We start from the raw sequence: 27670 nt of genomic DNA on the forward strand, positions 1-27670 counted from the left end.
CAGTATGTCCACTACTCTGATGTCTCATTCTATCTTCCGTGCTAACCCATGCCTCTCTGGCTGCTTAGTTCTCTTCTACATAGGTGAATGTGTTCCGTCACATTCTGCTGGCAGCCTAGCTCGCTCCCTGCTGACTGCACGTGTCTGTGCTCTGGTCCACCGTGGGCTGTGTTTATGGTTTGACGTTCTGAGGACCTTACTTCTGTGCTTTTCCAGTTCTTAGGGCACATCCCCATGTGGTTTCCAAGTACACACAACAGATAGTTTCTCCATAGATGAAAAACCTCAGGATGTGAGCCCCTGGAGGTGGTCAGCGGGGACAGACGTGGTCAAATGTTGCGGGTGTAGTTCTTGGGTGGAGAACTTGGGGGAGTAGCTTCCGTGTGCTTCCACCAACTCCCAGTGTCTGTCCTGCCAACCTTTGACAACGTCACCTCTGCTCTGAAATAGAGGGTCCCATGGGGGTGTGCTATCTTGCTGTGAGACATGACAGGGTGTTTTGTTAGTTATTGCTGCCTTTTGGGTCAGTACTACTAGGTGTTGGACAAAACCAGACCCCAGTGGTCTGATTTCCTATAGCTGAGTGGGGAAGGAACAAATCAATGATATCCTCTGAGGAAGAGGCAGATGTCACAGGCCCAGCCCCTCAGGAAACATATGACATGAGGTATGCGGCAAACGCAGGGATCACACACCTGCTCAGAAAGGGCATTTCACAGAACTTGGGCTTGACCCTTCTAGCCCAGTGGTTTTCAACCTACTACAATACAAGGAGCCCAATAGATCTGTGTCATGCCATTGCCTACGGGACCAAAGAAAATGGGGGAGGAAGAGAGTATCCCCTCCCCTGCTCCTACGAATGGCTCCACTTTGAGCTAGAGTCATCTTGGAGTTTCATGCAAGAGAAAGGAACCTCTTGCAAAAAAAGATATGAGTGAAGAGTTAAAAAAAAACAAGGGAGAAAGTAGTTTGAAAAGCACTGTTATAGTCAATAAACACAATGTGGAAATTCCAAAGAAGAATCAACGCCTTTGAATTGTGGTGTTGGCAAAGAATATTGAATATATCATGGACTTGCAGAAGAATGAACAAATCTGTCTTGGAAGAAGCACAGCCAGAATGCTCCTTAGAGGCAAGGATGGCGAGACTTGGTCTCACGTACTTTGGACATGTTATGATGAGGGATAGTCCCTGGAGAAGGGCATCATGCTTGGTAAAGTAGAGGGTCGGCGGAAAAGAGGGAGACCCTCAATGAGATGGATTGACACAGTGGCTGCAACAATGGGCTCAAGCATAACAACGATTGTGAGGATGGCATAGAACCAGGCAGCATTTCATTCTGTCGTAGATAGGGTCACTGTGAGTTGGAACTGACTTGATGGTACCTAATAACAACAACATGCTCGATAAATGAGGTAGTAGTGGCTCAATGGCAAAATCCTTGCCTTCCATGCGGGAGACCTGGGTTCCATTCATGGCCCACGTACCTCAAGAGCAGCTACACTCCGTTTGTTAGTGGAGGTTTGAGCGCTGCTATAATGCTGAACAGGTTTCAGCAGAGCTTACAGACCAAGATTGACTAGGAAGAAAGAGGCCTGGCACTCTACTTGTGAAAACCAGCCACTGGGTAGTGTTTGGTTCCACCACGAGCTGAGGGCCAAGTCAACGGCAGCTAAGAACGACAATAACGTGCTTGGTAAATGCACGTCAGGAGTATTAGACACCTGCTGTATGTATTTTATTGACACACTGTTGCCTGCATCATTCTTTGCTTTGAATAAAGGAGTAGTGGATGGAACAAGTAGAATTAGAAAGCCGAGCTTTACACTGCCATGGGCAGAATTCTGTTTTTGCAGCCCATGTAGCAGAGTGCTTTTCAAGTCCATTAGTGGACAGAAAGCTTTCACGGCACACTAAGAAGTATTCTAGGAAATCCCCATTGAAGGTACTGAGAGGTTGAGGATAAAGCCTGGGGTTGTGAAGTGGCCGAGGGTCACAAAGATGTCTGAGAGTGTGGAGACCAGATAAGATGCTCCGAACATGATCGACCTGTGAGAGTCATGTCCCAGCATCCCAGCCAGCTTGTGTGAGTAGCACCTTCCTGTGACGGAGAGTGAAATGTGCCCTTCAGCACCATTATCATGACCCAGGTTTGGCTCACATCTGCTCCTGCCCTTGGTGTTTCTACAGCTTTACAGGGGTCGTTTCTCTTACCATCTTTCAAGGATGCTGGGTGTCTTGTTTGTGCAACCACACAACACACACGCACACACACACACGCACATGGCACACACTCAGTCTCAAGATACACACACACTCACATATATGCACCCACACACGCCCTCACACCCATACTCACACATGTACTCACACACACACTCACATACACACACACCCATACCCACACACTCAACAAATGTACTGACACCCACCCACACAGACTCACTCTCACACACTTAAACGCACCCACTCAAACACACCCTCTCACATATGCACACTCAACACACACTCATTTTCTCAACACACACATACTCACACTCTCAAAACACACTCAACACAACACTCAACACACTCAACACACAACACAAACACCTACACACTCTCTCACACATCCACACACATATACATATACTCACATGCCCACACTCTAACACAATACTCACACATACGTACCCCCACACCTCCACGCACAACCACACTCTTAATACACATTCACACCCTTGCACCCCCCACACTCACACATGTGCACTCACACACACACACTCACACACATACCCTCACACACATTCCCACTTACACACTCCAATACACATTCACATTCTCACCCCCACAAACACACACACTTCCACTCACATGCACTCACACATATACTCCCATGCTCAGTGTCTCACACTCACACTTGCACTTACTCTCACACTCACACATACACAGCCCTCACACCAGTGTGATTCACTCCCTCTTTGTCCTTTGAATTCTAGAAAGAAACCCACAGCACGTGGCACTTTGTCAAGGAGGGAAGCTTACCTCTTTGGAGAGTCTGGTGAACAGGTCCCCTCCCCGCAGGAAGTCCAGGATCAGATACAGCTTTCCTTCCGTCTGAAAGGCTGGGCAGGAGAGATGGAAAACGTGTCAACGGTGGAAGAGATGGGCAACGTGTCAAAAGCGGGAGAGGGGGCAATGCGTCAACAGCGGGAGAGACAGACAACATGTCAACAGAGGGAGAGGGGGCAATGTGTCAACAGAGGGAGAGAGGGGCAACGTGTCAACAGAGGGAGAGAGGGACAACGTGTCAACAGAGGGAGAGGGGAATTTGTGTCAACAGGAGGAGAGGAGGCAACATGTCAATAGCGGGAGAGAGGGACAACGTGTCAACAGAGGGAGAGATGGGGAACATGTCAACAGAGGGAGAGAGGGACAATGTGTTAACAGAGAGAGTGGCAACGTGTCAACAGAGAGAGGGGGAACGTGTCAACAGAGGGAGAGAGGGACAATATGTCAACAAAGGGAGAGATGGGGAACATGTCAACAGAGGGAGAGAGGGACAACGTGTCAACAGAGGGAGAGAGGGACAACGTATCAACAGAGGGAGAGAGGGGAATTTGTGTCAACAGGAGGAGAGGAGGCAACATGTCAATAGTGGGAGAGAGGGACAACGTGTCAACGGAGGTAGAGGTGGGCAACATGTCAACAGAAGGAGAGAGGGACAAGATATTAACAATGCGAGAGAGGGGGAATATGTCAACAGAGGGGGAGAGGGACAACGTGTCAACAGTGGGAGAGGGGGCAATGTGTCAACAGAAGGAGAGAGGGACAACATGTCAACAGTGGAAGAGAGGGACAAAGTATCAACAGAGGGAGAGTGAGACAACGTGTCAACAGTGGGACAGAAGGACAATGTGTCAACAGAGGGACAGAGGGACGATGTGTCAACAGAGGCAGGGAGGGGCAACGTGTCAACAGAGGGAGAGGGGCAACATGTCAACTGTGGGACAGAGGGACAACGTGTCGACAGAGGGAGAGAGGGGCAACATGTCAATAGTGGGAGAGAGGGGCAACGTGTCTCCAAAGGGGAGGTCTCCTTGGAGTGGACGTCCTTCACTGACTCAATCTCTCCGTTACTCCAAAAGCCCAGTTCCTCCTGGTTCGTATAACTCTACCGAATCTGCAAAGCGGAGGGACTGAAGAAACGGGCCTGGAACCCGGGCTGGAGATCAGCTTTCCAGGAAAACAGGCAAACATGGTCTTACTGTAACAGATTGTCTTGCTCGCTCTCAGCAGTTTTGAGGTATTTTCTCTTCTCCTTTTCTTCCCTCCTTTGTCCTTTCTTTCGCACTCTCCTCCCTTTTTTAATCACAAAAGGAGAACTGACCAGCACATAGGGGAAAAAAAAGCATGTGTATATTCAGCCTTGCTTTCAGGATCACGGTATTAGGTCAGGCTGCGCTCAGCCTGTCTTCTGCAGAAAGCGGACTTTTGCTGTAAAGCACTTAGTGAGTGACACGAGGCTGAGTACCACTGAAAGGTGCCGTCTTCCCTATGAAGTTGCTCCTCTATAGGGTATGATGGAGCCGCCGCTGGATTCCTTCCTCTGCGCCAGGCTCTGACGGTCAGACCAACTACTTGTACACCACGATAACGAGTCTCAGCACAGGTGTGACCAGGGCATGGCACTACGTGTTTATGTTTTAAGTTTCAGGCCACAGTGGGTACACACAGCTCCAGGCCACCAGGCAGCAAGTGTGTGCCGCAGTTAACCAGGGGCCAGTGAGCAGACGGAGAAGAGAGACAGGTACCATCACCACCATCAGTGATATCAAAGGTGCACCATTCGGGATCTATTCATGTACAGGGGAGGGGTCCTGGTGTCACCACCTACTTCAAAATTTTCTTTTCTAAAAGTAAATGCTAGAAACATTACAGACGTTGGGGTGTTAGGAGCACACAGCTTCCAGCTAGAAACCTGTGATCAGAGCTGTGCAAACTGAACCAAGGATGAATTGCTCCATCCTAGAGCCTGGTGGGCAGCCCCGGAGAACGGTATCTTTTCATCAACCACAGGGGCCATACAGAGCATCTGATTAGAAGTCTTTGCAACACGTGCACTTCTTAAAGTCTCCAGAAAAGCGCCCCAGAAACCAATTAAAATGGCAGCTAGGACTGGGTTTGACACCAGCGAATTGGCAGCAGGAGGCCACAGCAGAGAGAGGGTGGACCTCTCCACGCCTCAGCTCGAGAAGGTAGAGACGGAACAGCACCTGCCCCCGGGCCTAGGGGGTCGCAGCACGGGCCGGCTTACAGCACGTGTGAAATAGACACCAGCTGCCGTTGAGTGGACTCCCACTCCTGGTGACCCCGGGCACGTCAGAGTAGAACTGGACTCCACCAGGTTTTCAATGGCTGAGTTTTCAGAAATAGATTGCCAGGTCTTTCTTCTGAGGTGCCTCTGGGTGGACTCAAACCTTCAACCTTTCAGTTAGCAGCTGAGTGTGTTAACCCTTTACAACACCTAGGGATTCCACACAATAAATATGAATTTTTATTATTTTTTGAAAGGATTGGCCGCCTAATTTCTAAAAAAGTCTGAATTGTTTGCTTAGCAATACAAGAAATGAGCCACCAAACGATTCGGAAGCCTCCTCCATCCTGTTCTGTGGCACGTGTTTATGCCTTCGCTACATGTTTCTGTACGTCTCAGTCACGATCTCCCCTAAGCCCACCCCTTCTTGTCTTTGAAACCACACGAGGGAACAGCTTGGTTGTTGTCCTTTTTCCGCACTTTTCTAGTTATTCCCGAGAAGCAGTAAACTTTACGGCAGTGTGGTAGTATAACGCCCGAGTCACCTAGCTATGGGTTTTTCTTTTTTAATTTGAAGATTGGCTGTATTGCTTCTCTGAGGAGATAAGAAGGAGAAAGCAAAGGAAGAAAAATTGTGTGGTACAGCAGATATGAGAGGGAAATTAAAACGTCTGATCTGTGCCTCAGTTTCCTCTTGTGAAAAGCGGAAATCATAGCCCACCTTGAATGGACGTTTAGAGGGCTCGTGAGTGGACTTCAAACTGCTTGAGACATAGTGTTCACTTAAACACACGAGGTGCTACCATTTCTGGTTTAGAGAAACTACTGGGTCGTACAGCGTCTCCTTCTGGAACAACACAAAAGCATCACAGAATTCACCCCGGTCTGCGTCGAGAGGCCTTCTCACCAGATTGTCAGTGATGTCAACTTCATTATTAATACTGCACAGCCCTTCTAAAATTAGGCCTCTGAGACGCCAACAGGGCGTTTTGCTCATTCAGGAAAGACGGATATGAAAGAGGCGAAGGACGTGGAGAGACAGAGTCCATCCCCCGCCAGACAGGACAGCATTCTCACTACAGGGGTTTTCTCCCTTCTGGCCTGTGTGGCTCTTTCTAAATCCTCTTACTTTGGAGAAGGTCCCCCTGGGTCCTCTCAAAAGCAGTTGCTTTTCACTGCATTTACCGTAATGAAGCTTCACAATGAACGGGTGGTTCACTTCGGCCAGAATGTCCCTCTCCATCTTGGAGCGGACGCGGTCCCGGACTGTGAAGAGAGAGACACAGGCTTTCAGAGGCAGGAGCTGGCACGCTGCTGAATGGCCAGCGTAGGCAGTCAGATATCGCCAATTCCCCCAACTTGTTACTACGAGCATTTTCAAACATACACTAAAGTTGAAAGAGAACTATCGTGAAACCTGTGAGAGCCGGAACTCAATGGGGCTGCTTTGCTTTTCCAGGTCTTGGAAGATTTCAGCCTTTGACAGGCTATAGCCTTATCACTTTTCTATCACTCGTTTTAGTGGGAAATATTTGCATTTTCCTTCTCTGAGAGGTTTCAGCCTTACACAGGTTCCAGCTTTCACAGGTTTTTCTATATAACGACTGTCCCTAAATCCTCCACCGATATTCAACAATTGCTAACATTTTGACACATTTGCTTCCTCTCTTTCTCCCCCTGCATACACACACACACACACACACACACACACACACAGAGACACATCACCAGCCCCAAAATTTGAAAATAAATTGTAGATGTCACGACACTTTACTCTTAGGTACTCTGGCACACAACTACTAAGAATAAAGACAGGATCTTACATGACCATAGCACTACTGTCACACCTGACAAAATGAACAACAATTCTGTAAGGTCACCTAATATCCCATCCATACTCAGATTTTCTCAATTACCCTCTCACGTCTTCTTTAGCTGTTAACTTTCCCAGGATAAATTATTTCTGTTTGGTTGTTATATTTCTCGATGCTTTTTGCATCTACAGCAGTCCACCACCTTTTTGTTTTTCCTTGCTGTTGAGTTTTGGTACGTCCAGGCCAGCTGTACAGTGTCCCACGTCCTGGGTTTCTCCATTGCTGCTTACCTGGCCTCCCTGACCCCTGTGTTTCCTGTAAAGCAAGGTTAGGCTGGAGGCTTCATGCGATTCAGGCTTCAGTTTTTTGGCAGAAACGCTGCACAGGTGACGCTGTGAGGTTCAGACTGCAGCAGACGGGAAGGTGGCGCTGGGTTACTCCACTGTTGTTATTGTTAGGTGACCTTGAGTCATTTCCGACTCTCAATGACCCCATGTGGCAGAGGAGAACTGCCCCACAGGGTTTCCTTGGCTGCAATTTCACGGGAGCAGATCACCAGGTCTTTCTCCCATGAAGCCACTGGGTGGATTTGAACCACCAGCCTTTTGGTTAGTAGCCCAGCGCTTAACGGTTGCGCCATCAGGACTCCCCTTACCCTGCTGTAAGTGATGTAAAATTGGATGACCTGGCTGAGGTGGTGCAACACGGATCTCCCACTGTGAAGACGCCCATGTTCCTCGGAAGTGGTAGGTAGCCTGTGGCACCGTATGAACCCTGGGGCTCCCACAGTCCTTCACCTGATGGCATTAGCTTCTCTGCATCACTCTGGCTTGAAAATGGGGACTTTCTAATTTCTGACAGAACTGGAAATCTACAGGGGCTTCTGTCTCTCTCCTGAAGGATCTGTGGACCCGTGGATTATTTTTTAAACTTAGTGTGTTATATCCAATTTCAGATGTTATTTTTTCTTATGCTCACATCGTCCCGAGGTTAGCCATCTGGGAATAGAGATGCAACTAGTTTTGAGGCAAAAACAAATAAGTGAACAAACAACAAAAATCTCTTACCTCTTGAGAGTAAGGTTATCTCTGGGGTTCCCATAGCAGAGCAGGACCCCAGGCTGGGAGCCAAGCGGGACCCCAGGCCAGGAGCCAAGGGGGACCCCAGGCCGGGAGCCAAGGGGGACCCCAGGCCGGGAGCCAAGAGGTCCCCACAGGAGTGATGGAGAAAACGTCCTCACATGTTCCTGATTCGGGCCAGCAGGGAACTGTCCCAACACCGACCGGTGACCACAGCCACCCATCCTTTGGCCTTGTGATTACCCTCTATTCATTTTGTTGACAAAGTCCTTTCCCCTTCTGGGGCCACTTCACTCTGCCAACTCTCAGTTCTATCTTTCATATGCAGGCATTCCAGCTATCGGGAGTGTACCTCTCTCTGGTGCCAGGGAACTTCAATTTTTCTTCTGACACCATGGACAAAACCATCCACCCTTTCCCCGAGGATTTGGGTCAGGATGGAGGCCATGGAGCCAGTGGTCTGGGCTAACTCTCAACCCAGCCCTCATTAGAGTGTCATCCTGGGCCTCTCTCGGCTTCGGTTTCCCCACATACACCAGTACTCTTGCCCTCGAGTGGATTCTGACTAATGGGAAACCATGTGTGTAGACAGTGTAGAACTGTCCTCTGTAGGGTTTTCAACAGCTGGTTTTTTGGAAGTAGGTCCCCAGGCCTTTCTTTTGAGGTATCTCTGGATGGACTTGAATCTTTAGCCTTTTGGTTAGCAGCTGAGCATGTTAACTCTTTGCATTACCTGGGAACTCCTCCTCATAGACAGAACAAGGATAACAGTAGTGTCAGCCTTGCAGGTCATTATGAGGAATGAACGAGGTAACACATGTGAAGCCCATACAACATACCTGCATACTGCAAGGGCCGTCGTTGTTAGCTGCCATTGAGTTGGCCCTACTCGTGGCGACCCCATGTGCTTGCTTTATTGTCTCCTTATTGCATGGGAGCGCCGTGGTCAAGAGCTAAGGCAGCTAAAGAGTTGGCAGTTCGAATCCACCAGCAGCTCCTTGGAAGCCCTATGGGGCAGTTCTACTCTGTCCTACAGGGTCACTATGAGTCGGAATCGACTCAACGGCAACGGGTTTGGTTTTATCGTGTAAAAGGATCCTACGGGTTTGTCTCGGGCAGCCAGGCACAGCTGGGGGAGACCCAGCAGTTTCTGCGGGAGACTGAGGGGGCTTTCCTTGCAGAACCTCACATCCCTCGGCCAAGGCAAAAGGCGTGATGGAGGCTGCCTCATCATCGTCACGTCCAAGACGTCACGTGGGAGTTCTCCTTCCTGCTAAACCAGCGGAATCAGAATTCTATTGTTTGAAAGACCCTGGAGATTATGTAATTCAACTGCTGCGTTTTACAGAAGGGGAAACTGAGGCACAGTGTAGAAAAAATGGTTGTTCAGAGCTGGAGTTCACGGCTGGGGGGCAGGGAGGAGACCTCAGGGCAGCCGTCTCCGCTGGATGAAAGGGCGGCCTTTCACTCCTACTTGAGCACCGGGTAAAGAAAACAAACCAGTTGCCGTGGATTTGATTCCGACTCGTGGCGACCCCATGTGTTGAGCAGAACTGGGCTCCATAGGGACATTTTCATGGTTGGTACCTCTGGGTGGGTTCAGCCTGCCAATCTTTTGGTTAGTGGCCCAGCACTCACTGTTACCCAGAGTGGCACCTGTCCTAGTGTTGCCGGGTGAGAATGCCAGGGTCTGGCAGTCCCAGCAGGAGCCGTGTCTGTTGGTTAGGAATGAGGGTTCACCCCACCAACACGGATCGTCCCTGGGAAGGTAGGTCTACGATACGCGGGGTGTGTGGATGGACATCAGACAGGAAGTGGGTATCAACTGCTAGTCTTTGGTGTGACTTTTTAAGAAGTTTTGATCTACTGCGTTATTAAAAATATTTTCACCCATTCATTCTCTGAAGAAAAGAAAAAGGTGCAGCTCGTGATGCAGATAAAAATAAGAGAGTTGTTATTGTTCTCACTTGCTGCCGAGTTGGCTCCGACTCATGGTGACCCCACGCACAACGGAACAAAATGTAGCCTGGTCCTGCTCCATCTGCACAGTCATCAGTGTGCTAGAGTCTGTCGGTGCCACTGTGTGTTCCGAGCGCCTGCCAACCCTCGGGGCTCATCTTCCAGCACTCTAGTGGACAATATGCTATTGTCGTCCAGAGGGTTTTCACTGTCCAATTTTCAGAAGTAGATTGTCAGGCCTTTCTTCCTAGTCTAAGTCTGGAAGTTCCACTGCAGCCTGTCCACCGTGGGCGACCCTGCTGATATTTGAAAGACCGGTGGCATAGCTTCCAGCATCACAGCACCACACAAGCCACGAGAGTATGACGGTCTGACAGATGGGTGGTTTGGACATGCTGACACGCGTACCTCACACCACACCTGCAGGGTTTCCCTGGGACACCCTCCCAACAAAAGCAAACTCCCCGCAGATAAGAAACCCGTCCGCTTGCAGCTGTGTCTCCGGTATGCAGCACCTCAGCTCTGCGGCTTCGGAGGACGAAAGAGGAGAAAACAGGAGAATTCACAGAGGAGCTGGCTACAAGGAGTCCTGCATTTCCTGCCCGGGGCCAAAGCGTAGGCCACCTCAGCTGCCACCAGTGAGGACACCAAAGGGGGGCCGGCAAGAGCAAACCGAGAATCTGCTGCTTCCATAAAAGGCACAGCAGCCGATCTAGATTAAGACTCTGATGGGAGAAAGCGGTGGAATCAGGATGCTTTCTCTCAGAATAAAAGCACAGGATGGACAAGGAGACCCTCGGCATGAAAGCAGGAAGCTTGCTGGGCGGACCAGGATCCAAGCTCCCTCCACATCGTCCCGTGATGGGCCCTTCTAAGGCCGTGAAGTAAGAGGTCCCTCTGGGTGACCTGCTGACGTCGAGCTGAGTTACAGTGAGCGAGGGGCTCGTGCTCTCAGCCACGTAGGTGCTGGGCAGGGGCCTTCCTCCCAGCGGGGACTTCCTCCCAGGGTCTAGCAGGCAGAAGTCTGGCTCCCACAGCTGTGGCCCCTCACTGGGGCAAATGCACGCTGAGGAGGGCCTGTAGGGGAGCAGGCTCTACTGCCTCGAGCGCCGTCCCATTCGCCTGTCCCTGCGCGTTCCTGGCACGTGGTGGGTGGTGCTGGGGATGGAGACATGGGGGACCAGGCGCGACACGCATCTTGCTGTCTCTTTGCAGACCTGATTCTTGAACTCTGACTAAGACAGTCTAAATGTCCTCTCTATAGGACTGATGCTGTAATCAGATTCGGATCTATTTGGAATGAGAAAACTGCTCAACTACGTATCTGATTATAGTGCTAATGACAGAAATCAAAGGACACAGCCAGCCTAGTAGGAGATTAGAAAAAGATGTTCCCATATCCAAGGAGTTGTCTGCTTACAGTGAACAAAGAAACTGAGATCTCCTGTCTACATCTTACAGGAAAGTAAATTCCAGATCTATTAAAGAGTGAAACGGTAAAAAATGAAGTCGTGAAAACATAGCAAAAATTAATGCATACCTATGTTTGGGTGGGGATTTTTTAACAAAAGCAATGGAAGAAATAACAGGAAAGATGGATAGACTGAGCTCCAAAACACCTACCAACTGGCCATCCAAAGAGGTCATAGCATTAAAGGGCAAACAGAGCAATTAGGAATTATCTGAAACAAACAGAAAAAGGGCCAAGAGCCAACATAAATGCAACACCTAAACACTCTCATTGTAATCAGTCGCTGTGGCGTCGATCCCAACTTGTGGCGACCCCATGTGTGTCAGAGTAGAACTGTGCGCGAAGGGTTCTCAATGGCTGGTTTTTTGGAAGGAGATTGCCAGGCCTTTCTTCCAAGGTGCCTCTGGGTGGAATCAAACCTCCAGCATTCAAATGAGCAGCCGAGTGCGTTAGCCGTTTGCACCACCTGGGGACTCCACTCTCACAATATCTAAAGTAATAAAGAAATTAAGCCCTCAGCCTGGGCAGTGACCATAACGCAGATAAACACACCTGTTCAAGGAAGACGCCTGCAAGGAGTGTTTTGTGGGGTCGTCTACCTGTGCATAACCTGGCTCCACTGAGCATATTTGGGCGCAGGGTGGCAGCGACAATGGAGAAGGTTCGTTCATTCCAGGGCAGGGTTTTATTACCACCAACTAATAACCACCTAACTCACCGTGCCTCCTTCCCATGGACCAACTACCATGATGTCCAAGGGCGGCAGCGCCCAAGGCCCTTTCCTTCATATGTGGGACAAACCCGCAGGGAGCTGGCCCTCCACAGCTCACTGGGGAAGATGGTCAGGTCGGTACAGATTTCGGCTTCACCAGGCAGAGTGGGAGCACTGACCTCGTAGATGTCTGCTCTTTGGGGCGGGGGAGGGGGGGCATTCACAGACCACACCTAGGAAGGAGCTACACCACGGCAGTCACCGAGTGGCCCTCCCACTAAGACAGAAACTAACATCCACAGACAATGTCATAATTTTTCTGCATTGCTACCTTTGCTTTATTATTCCTGATTCGAGAATAGCTACGTCCTTTGACAGGCTACTTCTTTGGCAGCTAAGAATTCCAAGGAGTTTTGACTTCTAAGAGCTAGATGCATAAAGAAGAAAACCCAGGAGAAGATCCCTTCATCCTTCCACTGTTACTGTATCAATGGGATAGAGACAGTGTGGAAGTTGTAGATAGCAGAGCCAAAGAGTGCTCACACCAGCCAGAAGCTAAACGTTCACAAAAAGCTCCTGGTGACTTGTTCTAGGCCAGAGTAGACTCCAGGGCCAGACCATGGGAGCCAGGCTGTGGCCCTTCTGGAATATTTATTCTCTGGTATTTGACAGGTAAAAGTCCCCGGTAGTGCAAACAGTTAAGTATTGGGCTTCTAACTGAAAGGCTGGTAGTTTGAGTCAACCCAGAGGTGCCTCGGAAGAAAGACCTGGCACTCTACTTCCGAAAAATCAACCACTGAAAACCCTGTGGAGCACAGTTCTACTCTGACACCTGTAGGCGAGCCATGAGTTGGAGTTGACCCGACAGCAACTGTTTTTACATTTCACAGGTGAGTCTGGAACTGAGTGGGACTTGCCAGTACAGAGGTAAAAAGAAAAGTCTTCTAGGCTACCTTTAGATTCACCAATAAACCTGAGGCACTGGGGATAAAGTAATAATCTTGGTACTTCAAACCCTTCCTGTGCTGTGGCCAACCTGCCGCCTGGACGAGCAGGGCAGTGCGGTTTGCTCTGCCGGGCAGGCAGCTGGGACTGGCAGCTGCCCCTCACCAGTCAGTCCAGTAGTGGCCCACGATGCCCCTAAGGTGAGACACGTGTGGAGGGACCAATCGGGTCAGTCTACTGTGAAGGGCCTGGATCCTTTCTGGAAACCATGGAGAGAGCTCCATGAGCTCCCCCACGGGCACAGCAGAGATGCTACACAGCCGATTTCTGGGGACCCTCTCGCTGGGTCTGACACCCTGCCCGATTGTACCTGCCCTGTCTGATTTTTAAGTTATTTCTACCATGCACGTGTGTTACATATCATATCACATAAAATAGTAATTACATATCACAGTATATTATATATCATATCATACTGGTGGTGCAGTGGTTAAGAAATTGGCTGTTAACCAAAAGGTCGGAAGTTCGAATCCACCAGCCGCACTCGACGGCCATGGGTTTGTTTTTTATTTCATTTAATGATATTTTTAAAAACCCACTTTGGGGAGAGAGTTGAACTGCCCCATAGAGTTTCCAAGACTGTAATCTGTATGGCAGCACACTGCCACATCTTTCTCCCGAAGAACGACTAGGGGGTTTGAACCACCAACCTTTCAGTTAGCAGAGTGCTCCTTATTAATGATACATCATATCATATATAACATTAATCATAACATATCACATATAATATTGATGATATATCACATATTAATGATCTATATTAATTATATATCATAGCATATTATTTAATTTCATATCCTATATGATATTGGAGCCCTGGTGGCACATTGGCTGAGCATTTGGCTGCTAACAAAAAGGCGGGCAGCTCGAATCCACCGGGCACTCCTTGGAAACCCGATGGGGCAGTTCTACTCTGTCCTATAGGGTCGCTGTGAGTCAGAATCAACTCGATGGCAATGGGTATATGATATTAATTATATATTATATCATGTTAATTATATACCACATCTACACCGTATTTCAAAAGAAAATTAAGGGTGAGACAAAAATAACTTCAATCCTCTCAGTCGCTGTGAAGATGAGAAACGCCCGTATGCCTCAGAAAACAATCAAGGGGTCATGGTGGGCAGAGTACTGATGGTTGCTGAGCCCTGGCTGCAGGTGCGGGCTCGTGCACACATTGTGTTGTCTGTGACCTGCAGGCTGCTCAGCCCCAGGAAGGCCTGACGGTGCTGTCACCGAGGCTGGCTTTGCGGTTAGTGCACCGGACTCCAGGGCTTTGAAGCCAGACTCAGTGTTGGCTGCTCAGCCTGAGACACGCTGACTGGAGGTGTGCCCACTACGGCCAGTGATGAAGCTCATGTTCTTCCCCTCTGGTGGTCACTGCTCGACCCTCCCTTCTCTGCCCACAAAGAAGCTACAACGTCTGAAATTACACCCTGAGCAAGACTCCAGGATGCAGAACGACAACCCATCTTCCCACAAGATCTTCCAGCCTCACAGACTAACTCAGAGCAAAAAGTCCCTTCCAACAGTGGTTCTGAAGCTCAACATTTGGGGGTCAAACCTTTTACTGTTAGTTACTCCAAAGAAAAAGCAAAGGCAGAAAACCACTCCCATCTAATGAGATTAGCCCTATCCCAGCTGCCTTCAAAGAGCCCTTGCCTGGGGCGTCGCCTGAGGCAGATGCTTTATAAGACAATGCTGAATGTTCTCAAAACTCTTCCCCACCACCAATTCTGGCTTCTAGACCTATAACTAGACAAAAGTCCCAGTGAGCCCCCAAAGGTGAAGTACAAAGTGTGACCCAGGAGGAGGTACGCTACACTCCAAAAGAACTGCGTGACTTTTCTAATATGTATAAACAGAAACCTGGGGAATATGTGTAGGAATAGCTATTAAGGATGTGGGATAATGGTGAAAGAATATAAAGATGGATCAGTCTGAGTTTATTGAAATGGGTCCGCTAAGCACAGATTCTTCATTCAGTGTTTCAGCTTAAGAAGTTTGGAATGGATCTAATAGTTTACTTGGTTGGGTTGCTGAAGCATGGATTACAAAGTGGCCTACACTAAACCAAGTTGAAGTACCAGACCTGCCTTCATATACTGTAAAAGAAGGTATCCAAAGGCTTAGGGAAATTGGCATGCTAGAGTGGATTTATCAGGTTAGACCCACAGACCCACACATGGAGTGACCAGGGGACACACCTTTTACCACAACTGTGAGGAACAAATTTGTGAAGGGAGCCCCAGCCTCCTTGAAGACTGCTGTGATTGCTATTTTATGTAAATCAGATTTGACAGTGGGAACTGCCCTAACTGAATTGACACCTAACTACAATGGGGCTGACTGGACCCCGTGCTAGGAGGGGCCAAGTGGCTGCATTCAATCGACATAGACAAGGTTGGCATGCTTACAGTAATGGACAGTAGAGTCAAAGCGATAATCAGAATAGTCTGACTTGTATGGCCTTCTGGCACTGGCTACTTAGTCATGGCGTCCCTGGGGGTGAAACAGATTGGAAATTTACTAAGAACTTACTTGATCTGTACAAATTGATGAATTCCAGGTCAGGTGAACAGCAGTCTAACTCAAATCGCCAGAATAGAGAGTCACAGTCCCTCAATCAATACCAGATTTGAGCAAGTTTAAAGACCCACAGCCCCTTGGGAGGCTGGGTTCCCTTGAGGAAGGACTCTAATATACTGTCAAAATTTTTACTGTTAAATCTTTCTCCCAACCTTTCCCAAAGCGATTTACGGACTTTCACGAGAGTGACTATTCATTGGGGAAAAGGAAATAATCAGACATTTTGGGGATTACTAGATACTGGCTCTGAATAGACACTAATTCCAGATGACCCAAAATATCACTGTGGCCCATCAGTAAGAGTGGGAGCATATGGAGGTCAGGTTATTAATGGAGTCTTGGCTCATGTCCAACTCACAGTAGGTCCAGTGGGTCCCCAAACCCATCCTGTAGTGATTCCCCCAGCTTGAGAATGCATAATTAGAATAGATATACTCAGGAACTGGCAGAACTCCCACATTGAATCCCTGACAAATGGAGTAAGGGCTATTATGGTAGGAAAAACCAAGTGGAAGCCATTAGAACTGCCCCCACCTAGGAAAATAGTAAACCAAAAACAATACTGCATTCCTGGAGGGACTGCGGAGATTACTGCCACAATCAAGGAGTTCAAGGATGCAGGGGTTGTGATTCCCACCACATCCCCATTTGACTCGCCTATTTGGACTGTGCAAAAAACAGATGGATCCTGGAGATGACAGTAGATTACCAAAAACCTAACCAGGTGGTGACTCTGATTGCACCTACTGTTCCAGATGTAGTTTCATTGCTTGAGCAAATTAATTCATCTCCTGGTACCTGGTAGCAGCTATTGATCTGGCTAATAATGCCTTTTTCTCCACACCTGTTTTCAAGGACCATTAGAAGCAGTTTGCCTTCAGCTGGCAAGGCCAGCAATATACCTTCACTTGCCTACCTCAGCGCTACATCAACTCTCGAGCCCTATGTCATAATTTAGTCTACAGGGAGCTTGATCACCTTTCCCTTCCACAAGATGTCACACTGGTCCATTACATTGATGACATTATGCTGACTGGACCTAATAAGGAAGAAGTGTCAATGACTCTGAGCTTATTGGTAAAACATTTGCATAATAGAGGATGGGAAATTAATCCCACGAAAACTCAGGCACCTTCCACCTCAGTGAAATTTCTAGCGGTCCAGTGGTGTGGGCATGTCGAGATATTCCTTCTAAACTGAAGGATAAGTTATTGCATCTGGCTGCTCCCACAACTAAAAAGGAGGCACAATGCCTAGGGGGCCTCTTTAGATTTTGGAGGCAATGCATTCCTCAGTTAGGTGTGCTACTCTAGCCTATTTATCAAGTGACTCAAAAAGCTGCTAGTTTTGAGTGGGGCCCAGAACAAGAGAAGGCTCTGCAACAGGTTCAGGCTGCTGTACAAGCCATTCTGCCACTTGGGCCACATGATCCAGCTGATCTGATGGTGCCTGAAGTGTCAGTGGCAGATAGAGATGCTGTTCGAAGTCGTTGGCAGGCCCTTACTGGTGAATCACAGCGTAGACCCATTCTCTGCAGATAACTACTCTCCTTTTGAGAAAGAGCTTCTTGTTCTCAAAACAGTCTCTACTGGGCCATAGTAGAGACTGAACACTTAACCATGGGACACCACATTACCATGCAGCCTACCCATCATGAGCTGGGTGCTGTCCTACCCACAGAGTCATAAAGTTAGACATGCACAGCAGCACTCCATCATTAAATGGAAATGATATATATGAATTCGGGCCTGAGCAGGACCTGAAGGGACAAGTAAGTTGCATGAGGAAGTGGCCCAAATGTCCATGGTCTCCACTCCTGTCACATTATCTTTCACATCCAGTCTGCACCTTTGGCCTCATGGGGAGTTCCTTATGATCAGTTGACTGAAGAAGAGAAAACTCACACCCAGTTAATAGATGGTTCTGTGTGATATGCAGGCACCACTTGAAAGTGGGCAGTAGCAGCACTACAGCCCTTTTTTCGGGGACCTCCCTTAAGGACAGAGGTGAAAGGAAATCCTCCCAATGGACAGAACTTTGAGCACTACACCTGGCTGTTCACTTTGCTTGGAAGGAGAAATGGCCAGATGTGTGACTGTAAGCTGATTCATGGGCTGTGGCCAATGGGTTGGCTGGATCGTCAAGAACATGGAAGACACATGATTGGAAAATTGGAGACAAGGATTTATGGGGAAGAGGTATGTGGATAGACCTCTCTGAATGAGCCAAAGAAGTGAAGATATTTGTGTCTCATGTGAATGCTCACCAAAGGGTGACCTCAGCAGAGGATGATTTTAACAACCAAGTGGATATGATGATGCGTTCTGTGGAAACCAGTCATCCTCTTTCCCCAGCTACTCCCATCGTTGCTCAATGGGCTCAGGAACAAAGTGGCCATGGTGGCAGGGATGGAGGTTATGCATGGGCCCAGCAACATGGACTTCCACTCACCAAGGCTGACTTGGCTACAGCCACTGCTGACTGACTGCCCGATATGCCAGCAGCAGAGACCAACACTGAGTCCTCAAGTTGGCACCATCCCTCGAGGTGATCAGCCAGCAACCTGGTGGCAAGTTGATTACATTGGGCCACTTCCATCATGGAAACGGCAGCCTTTTGTTCTTACTGGAATAGACATTTACTCTGGATATGGATTTGTCTTCCCTGCATGCCATGCTTCTGCCAAAACTACCATCCATGGACTTACAGAATGCCCTATGCATTGTCACAGTAACCACACAACATTGCCTCGGATCAAGGGACTCACCTCATGCAAATGAAGTGCAGCAGGAGGCCATGCTCATGGTATTCACTGGTCTTACCATGTTCCCCATCATCCTGAAGCAGGTGGGTAGACAGAATGATGGAATGGCCTTCTAAAGACACAATTATGGTGCAGGGTTGGGGCAGTGTGCTCCAGGAGGCTGCATATGCTCTAAACCAATGCCCAATATATGGTGCTGTTTCTCCCATAGCCAGGATTCATGGGTTGAGGAATCAAGGAGTGGAAATGGGAGTGGCACTACTCCCTATTACCCCTAGTGACCCACTTGCAAGACTTTTGCTTCCTGTCCCTGCGACCTTATGCTCTGCAGGTCTAGAGGTCTTAGTTCCAAAGGGAGGAATGCTCCTACCTGGAGACACATCACTGATTCCATTGAACTGAAAGCTAAGAGTGCCACCTGGCCACTTTGGGCTACTTATGCGCCTGGATCAACAGGCAAAGAAGGGAGTTACCATACTGGCTGGTGTGATTGATCCTGATTACCAAAAGGAAATTGGATTGATATTACATAATGGAGGCAAAGAAGAGTATGTCTGGAATGCAGGAGATCCCTTAGGGCATCTCTTAGTACTACCATGTCCTGTGATTAAAGGCAAGGGAAAACTACAGCAACCCAATTCCGACATGACTACTAATGGCCCAGGCCCTTCAGGAATGAAGGTTTGGGTCGCCACACCAGGCCAAGAACCACAACCAGCTGAGGTGTTTGCCGAGGGCAAAGGGAATACCGAATGGGTGGTAGAAGGTAGCTCTAAATATCAGTGAACAGTTGCAGAAATGAGGGCTGTAATTGTTATATGAGTATTTTTGCTTTGTATGTGTGCATCAGATATTTTTTTTTTCTTCACTTATAAAACAAAAGATGTAAACGAGGTTAGTGCATTTTTGGTGTACGTGTGTCAGTTGTATCATGTTCGGTGCAAGTATGACTTTGTAATTGTCTTTATTCAGAGATTATGTATGGTTTGGGGATACGTGTACAGGTACCAAGTCGACAAGGGGTGGACTATGATGGTTAAGATTGTGTGTCAGATTGGCTGGGCCGTGATTCTCAGTATTTATATGTAATCACTCCACTGATGGAATCTGCTGTGAATAGCCAATCGGTTGAAGGGGAGTTTCCTTGGGGGGTGTGGTCTGCATCCAAATACAAGCAGACGTTCTGGCTTTTTGCTCGCTCTGGATCCTGTGGCTGCCTCCTGTTCATCTGACCTCCAGTTCTTGGGACTTGAACTACCAGCTTATCTGCTGATATTGGGATTTGTTGATCTTCACAGCCTGTGAGTGGGAGCCCTGCCCTCTGACCTGCCGATCTTGGGTTCACCAGCCCCTGCAGCTATGTGAATGAGGAGAAGTCTGTGGTCTTGCCTGCTAATCTTGAGCTTCACTGATCTTCACAACCTGTGAGCGAGAGCCCTGCTCCCTGACCTGCTGATCTTGGGTTTGTCAGCCCCTGAGGCTATGTGAATCGAGAAAAGCCTCTATTCTGATCCGCGGATTTGGGACGTTCCAGCCTCTACAATTGCGTGAGCCATTTCCTTGATAAAAATCCCTCTCTCTCTCTATATACGCTTTACTGGTTTTACTTCTCTAGAGAACCCAGCCTAAGATAGATGATAAATTGTGCAAATAAATACCTTGAATGGTAACTACCTCAAGTGCAACTGGTCAGGATGTGGCTTCCTGAAGAAGCTGGGTGGATGAAGAAAGGAAGGAGTTTGAAGGCCTGAGGTATGGCCTCAGGGCAGGCCCTGGGCTGCCGGGTACCCTGTTATTCTGGAAAGGGCCCAGGATTTTAACCCCTGGTTCACTCTTGCCTTGTCACATTCAAGCAGTATGACTGGAGCGAGAACTTACTTGCTCTGTGCCTCAGTTTTCTCATTTGTAAAAAAAGGATAATAATAATAATACCAGCTCTCCCCCTTAATAAAGTACCTAGGAAGTACACATGGTTAACACTCTGGGCTGCTAACTGAGAAGGCTGGAGGTTGGAGTCCACCCAGAGATGCCTCAGAAGGAAGGCTTGGTGATCTACTTCCGAAATATCAGCTATCGAAAACACTATGGAGCAGGGCTCTACTCGGATACACGTGGGGTTAACATGAGTTGGAGTTGACTTGATAACCAATTTTCTCCCCTTAATAAGAAGGGATACTTAAGGCTTGTGCTTGGAATTTGCCTTCCTTTTTCCCCCTGTCTTGGTCATCTGGTGCTGCTGTCACAGAAATACCCCAAGTGGATTGATTTAACAAAGAGACATTTATTCTCTCACTGTCTAGTATGCTACAAGTCCAAATTCAGGGCGCCAGCTCCAGGGGAAGGCTTTCTCTCTCTGTCAGCTCTGATGCATCAGTCTTCTCTTGGTCTGGGAACATCTCGGTGCAGGGACCTCAGGTCCAATGGACGCACTCTGCTCCTGGCACTGCTTTCTTGGTGGTATGAGGTCCCATGTCTCTCTGCTTGCTTCTCTCTTTTATACCTCAAAGAAATTGACTTAAGACACTACCTAATCTTGTATAAAAAAACCAAAAACCAAACCCAGTGCCATCGAGTCGATTCCGACTCATAGCAACCCTATAGGGCAGAGCAGAACCGCCCCATAGAGTTTCCAAGGAGCACCTGGCAGATTCGAACTGCCGACTCTTTGGTTCCCAGCCGTAGCACTTAATCACTACACCACCAGGGTTTCTGATAATCTTGTATACCTCATCAATATAACTGCCACTAATTCATCTCATTTCATCATAGCGACAGGATTTACAACACAAAGGGAAATCACATAAAATGGTGGACAATCACACAATACTGGGACTCACGGCCCAGCTAAGTTGCCAGATATTTTGGGGGGACACAATTCAACACATGATACCCTAGGAATCTGAAATCATTCTAATGTGAATCTGTGACCAAAATAAATTAACTTAGAGGTAAAATCTGCTCAAACGAAGGCGTTAATTGAAGCTCAGTTTCGGAGTGAGTCAATGTTTTTTAATGAAGTATGTCAGCGTAAATGAAAGGAAACAAACAGAGTCGTGCTGAAAATAACCTTCTGAGATTTCAAACCAACTGGGCTTCCTCCAGCGTGGGGCTATTTGGAGTCGCTGTAATCTGTGGAGATGGAGTTGGTACGTTTCTGTATTGATCGCTGAGTGCACGTCTGCATTCCCGGCTGCATCTGCTGACGCTCAGAGTGATGTGCTCAGACCCTGACTTCTTCAGGAAAGGACGCGAGATGAGTGCAGTCAGGCTTCGGCAGGTCTGTTCAAGCTCACACCTTTAGCTCCAGCCCATCTCCCTCTTCTTTCTCGTCCACCCACGCTACCGCCATTTCCAACTATCCACCCACCAAGAAACAGGTGGGAAATTACAGCAACTCTCTGTGACTTGCTTAAACAAAGAGATTTTGCCAGAGTGATGTTTTTTCCTTTACTGTCTACAGGGCATAACTTCATTCCTTTGAGGCAGGGAACATGTTTCATCCTTGGCCTGAGATAGCTGACTTGCTGGAAAAATTGTTGATGTCATGTAAACTACTCAGACAGAGACAGAGTGGAAGAAGTTCTCTCTTTCTGCATTGTGGAGGGTGAACCACTGAAACAAGGTAATTCTACACAATTAATACTCCCGTTGCTGTCAGCTGTCAAGCTGCTCTGACTCATGGTGACCCTGTGACCTGTGCCATCTTCATGACTCTCGGTGTGCTTGAGTCCAGTGTTGCAGCCACTGTGTATTTTGAGTTCCTTCCAACTGAGGGGGCTCATCTTTCAGCACTGTATCGGATTATATGGGATAGGCTGCTGTGATCCACAGGGTTTTCACTGGGTATTTTTTGAAGTAGATCACCGGGCCTTTCTTCTTAGTTTGTCTTAGTCTGGAAGCTCTGCTAAAACCTGTCCACCGTGGGTGACCCTCCTGGTATTTGGAATACAGGTGGCCTAGCTTCCAGCATCACAGCAACACACCAGCTACCACAGTAGGACAAACTGACAGAGGGTGGTGGAAATACTCCCACAGGTAAGTGCCGTTTTGGTTTCTCTTCAGGCACGTGTCATCCTTAGTAACTGATACGATTGTACGCTCTTAACGTTGTAAATGGAGAGACGAGGCTGAAGTTAAGATGTCACTCTGGTCAGGTGACAGTTAACAGTCCATCTTTCTCACCACTCCCCCACTCGCTCACAACTGAACAAAACGTATATGGGAAAAACTAAAACAGCTCCAAAGGAAAACCGTTCTCATGGAAAGAAGGACAGAGATGACCACAGCTAACGGTGGTCTCTGCTCTGAGCCAGCGGCAATTCTAGGCACTTGACATGTATCAATCCAACCTCACATCAACAGCCCAGGGAGGTAGGTGCTATTATTGTTATAATTCCCATTTTAAACATGAGGCAACAGGGCGAGGAGAGGTCCCCACATCACATAGCCATAAGCACTAGGGCTGGCCTTGCCCCGGGGTGGGTGAGAAGAGGTACCCACATCACACAGCCATATGTGCTAGGGCTGGCCTTACGCCAGGGAGGGTGAACAGAGGTCCCCACATCACACAGCCATATGTGCTAGGGCTGGCCTTGCCGCGGGGTGGGCGAGGAGAGGTCCCCACATCACAAAGCCGTGTGTGCTAGGTCTGGCCTTGCCCTGGGGTAGGCGAGGAGAGGTCCCCACATCACACAGCTAGCTGTATGTGCTAGGCCTGGCCTTGCCCTGGGATGGGCAAGGAGAGGTCCCCACATCACACAGCCATATGTGCTAGGGCTGGCCTTGCCCCAGGGTGGGCAAGGAGAGGTCCCCATATCACACAGCCATATGGGCTAGGGCTGGCCTTGCCCCAGGGTGGGTGAGGAGAGGTCCCCACACCACACAGTCTGCATGTGCTAAGGCTGGCCTTGCCCAAGGTGCCGAGTTTGTTCTCATAACCACTGTATCCGGTCTTCTCAATGTGGGCAGCACCCTGGAGACTTGAGGTGCTAGACCAACTAAATTAGGATGTCCAGTAGGGGACCCCAAGCATCAGCATTTTGTTAAAGTCCCCTAAGAGATTCCCACATGCAGCCAAGGTTGAGAACCATTGCCTGCCCTTGTTGTTAGATGCCATTGAGTCGGTCAGTTCTGACTCATAGTGACCCCATGCACAACAGAACCAAACAGTGCCTGGTCCTGCACCGTGTTCACAATCGCTGTTATGTTTGAGCCCACTGTTGCAGCCACTGTGCCAATCCACCTCGTGGAGATTCTTCCTCTTTTTCCCTAACCCTCTACTCTAACAACCATGTTCTTCTCCAGGGCTTCTCCTGATATAATATGTCCAAAGTATGTCAGACAAAGTCTTGTCATTCTTGCTTCTAAGGAGCATTCTGTCTGTACTTCTTCCAAGACAGATTTGTTTGTTCTTCGGGCAAGCCATGGTATATTCAGTATTCTTTGTGTGCTCTATGTGATGGTTAAGGCTGTATGTCAACTTGGCTGGGCCATGATTCTCAGGTGTTTGGCAGTCGTATGATGATGTGATCATTTCCATGATGAGATTTGTTATAATGTGATTACCTCCATGATGAGATCTGCTGTGAGTAGCCAATCAGTTGAAACGGATTTCCCTTGGGCGTGTGGCCTCCATCCAATATAAGTGGACATCCTGGCAAGGCTTGTGGGCTTTTGCTAGTTCTGGATCCTGCAGCTGGCTCCTGTTCGTCTGACCTCTGGTTCTCGGGACTTGAGCTAGCAGCTTACCTGCGGTCTTGCCTGCTGATCTTGAGATTCGTCGATCTTCGTGCAGCCTGTGAGCGAGAGCCCTGCTCTCTGACCTGCCGTTTTGGGGTTCGCCAGCCCCTATGGCTACATGAATCAGGAGAAGCCTCTATTCTGACCCACGGACTTCGGACATTCCAGCCTCTACAACTGCATGAGCTGTTTCCTTGATATAAATCTTTCTATGTATATATTTGCTTCTCTAGAGAACCCAGCCTAAGACACCCTATATAGAGACATTTCTTTATGGTGGGGCACAGTCTCCACTTGCCAACTCCCTGAACAGAGGATGGAGGTCAGGTTTGGCTCATTTTCTGATGTCGTAACTTGGGAGTATGTTTCTTAGCAATGTGGTCGTTAGTTGCCATCAAGTCAGCTCCAACTCGAGGCAACTCCATGTACAAAGGAACAAAGCATTGTCCGGTCCTGTATCATCTTCATGGTCATTAGTCAGCTTGAGTCCACTGTTGTGGCCATTACATATTCTGAGTGCCTTCCAACCCTGGGGGCTCATCTTCCAGCACTGTATCAGCAAAGGGTCTGCTGTGATCCCCAGTGTTCTCACTGGCTGATTATCAGAGGTAGATCACCAGGCCTTTCTTTCTAATCTGCCTTAGTCTGGAAGCTCTGCTGAAACCTGTCCACCTGGGTGACTCTGCTGGCATTTGAAACACCGGTGGCCTAGCTCCAGCATCACAGCAACACACAAGCCCCCACAGTACCACGAACTGACAGATGGGTCATCCTTTTCAGTCAGTTTCTCTTATAATCACAAGTTGGCACATGGTCTTTGGAAGGCATCATATCTGGGGTACATTAAGTAGAATTCCCACATAGGAACTTTGTCAACTGAGAGAAGTTGCACATTTTTAAAGGGCTCAACGTACCTAAGAAGGAGTCCTGGTGGCACGGCGGTTAAAGCACTCAGTGGGAGACAGATGTGGCAGTCTGCTTCCGTAAAGACTTACAGCCTTGGAAACCTTAGGGGGCAGTTCTACTCTGTCCTGTAGGGTTGCTACGCGTCAGACCCGGCTCGAGGGCAGTGGGTTTGGTTTTGTTGGTAAGCACTTAGGAGGCAAGCAGAATCGCCCCACTGGGCAGTGGGAGCCGGCACAGGGACAGTGTGTGGGGGTGGACGTGCCCAACGCCTGCCAGCATCCCCGCCTCCAGCAGTGGGTGAGCAGTGACATTTCCTGTAGAAATGATGTGCCACCCCCTTAAGGAAAGGTGGGGGTGGCGGCTGGCAATGCAAACATGTGAAGATAAAACAGCTGTCAGAGACCGTTATCCTTTACGCCCAGTCCTCTGGAATTCCACCAACTACATTCACTTCTGTACACGCGACAAACATCTGTGTTTTAGCAGCTATCTGGAGTTTTAAAACGATTTCCACGAATCCCCACCCCCTGTTCATTTCTCCTTTTCAGAATGGTTTCACTATTCAAACTCCTCACGTTCTCCCTTGGGTGGTGGTTTGTATTTTTAGGTTTTCTCGTTGGCCTCCATGGCCGCTGTTCACACCATGTGTTCCTCCTCCTTCCTTCACAGGCTTCAGGAGGGTTAGTTAGCCTGCAAAACGGTGGCATCCTGAGGATGGAGGAGGAGTTAGGGAATATTTAAATGACTCAGGCTAACAGAATGCAGGCGTGTTGTAGCTGATAAGAATTTAAATAATCCTTCGAGTCAACCCTCTTACAATAGAGGAAATCGAGGTTTACAGAGGTCAAATGTCCGCTCCAAGGTCAAGTTTAGTTAATGGAAGACACAGAATCAAAGTCCCTGAGTGGTGTAAACAGTTAATGCGCTCGGTTGCTAACTGAAAGGTTGTCAGTTCAAATCCGTCCAGAGGCACCAAGGAAGAAAGGCCTGGTGATCTATTTCTGAAAAAGCAGCCATTGAACCCCAGGGAGCACAGTTCTAGGCTGACACACACGTGGTCGCCAAGAGCTGGGACTGACTCAGTGACAAGTGGTTTTCTCAGACGTACAGTCTAGGCGTCCTCTCTGCATGTAACGCGGTCACATTATGATTAGATCCAAATGACCATCTCATACAATGTACTATTTTGCAAAGCTTTTTAAATTTTCTGTTATGAAAATAAGCTCCAACTCAATTTCTGGAAAAAAATACCTTCCTTCTGTTCTTTAGTGGTGGACCACTACGGAAAGCTGAAACAGTGCACAATACACAATCATGTTTGGTTTTAAGGGAGTGCAAGAAAATGATTTTTTTCTTTATTTTTCTATGCTTGTATAGCTTGTTCTGACAATAGAAAAAGAATTTAACATAGTCAAACATACTGCTCAAGGAATGTTTTAAAAATAACTATATAACTGGAAATATACAGTATAGAGAAGAAAATAAAAGCTACCCATAACCTTGTAACTTGGAGATGGCCACTGTTTACATTTGGTGATCTTCCTGCTGGCATGACGTGGACCGTACATATTGGAGCGTGCCCATCCATGCCTCTGACTGTACTGAGAGATACCCACGTGCTGAACAATACCACAGTCATTCTGTGCAGTTTAGGTCCTGCTTTGTCCATGTACCAACGTACCAGGAACATTTTCTCAAGGATACTTGTACTGGAGTATAAACAAATGTGAAGACTCACGGACCCGCCAGTGTGAAGCCACTGAGCCTGACTGCTTTGCACAGGAGCTGAGCCTGACTGCTTTGCACAGGAGCTAAGACGTCAAGGTTAAAACACTGATGGAATCTAAGAAAAAACGCTTAGAGACGGTTAAACAAGGAGAACAACTTCCCAGCTCGGTAGTTGCATTTCACTGCTCCAGAGGAGGGGCAGACATTAGATTCCTTCCGCAATGATTCCAATTTTACTCCTCTATTCTTTTCCCTTTTATTTTCATGATCAGTTCAGGGGGAAGAAGGGACAGCTAGGATTTAAGGATAAAGGCAAGTATTCAAGGTCACTACTGATGTCCTGGTCAAGTTAACAGGAATCTGCAGGCAGAAAATAAGGCGTGTATGTGATCGCTAAAACAACCTGATCATAATCACCAGCTCTCATACTGAGATATAATTCACACACCATACAACCTACCCATTGAAAGTGTACAATTCTATGGTTTTTAGTGTAGCCACAGAGTTGTGCAACTATAACTGTAATCAATTTTAGAACATTTTCATCAAAAGAAACCCCATAACCCTTAGCCATCACCCTCTCAATCTCCCCCTGCCCCAAGCGC

At 48.2% G+C, this 27670-nt stretch overlaps 1 protein-coding gene across 5 annotated transcripts in view; it reads right to left on the reverse strand.

Moving 5' to 3' along the window:
- The window catches only part of RPS6KA2 (ribosomal protein S6 kinase A2), a 477450-nt gene that overhangs the window by 92298 nt on the left and 357482 nt on the right, over nt 1-27670 (reverse strand). For 4 of the 5 annotated variants that reach the window (XM_049905278.1, XM_049905303.1, XM_049905313.1 and 1 more), the window contains 2 exons: nt 6482-6562; nt 3025-3104 (listed from right to left, as the gene is read on the reverse strand). In XM_049905278.1, coding sequence (XP_049761235.1) covers nt 3025-3104; nt 6482-6562 — 161 coding nt within the window. The remainder of the gene's footprint in view (nt 1-3024; nt 3105-6481; nt 6563-27670) is intronic. The other variant, XM_049905293.1, reaches the window with a different exon arrangement.

The sequence above is a fragment of the Elephas maximus genome, chromosome 1 (genome assembly GCF_024166365.1).
Source record: "Elephas maximus indicus isolate mEleMax1 chromosome 1, mEleMax1 primary haplotype, whole genome shotgun sequence".
In the NCBI taxonomy this organism is placed as follows: domain Eukaryota; kingdom Metazoa; phylum Chordata; class Mammalia; order Proboscidea; family Elephantidae; genus Elephas; species Elephas maximus.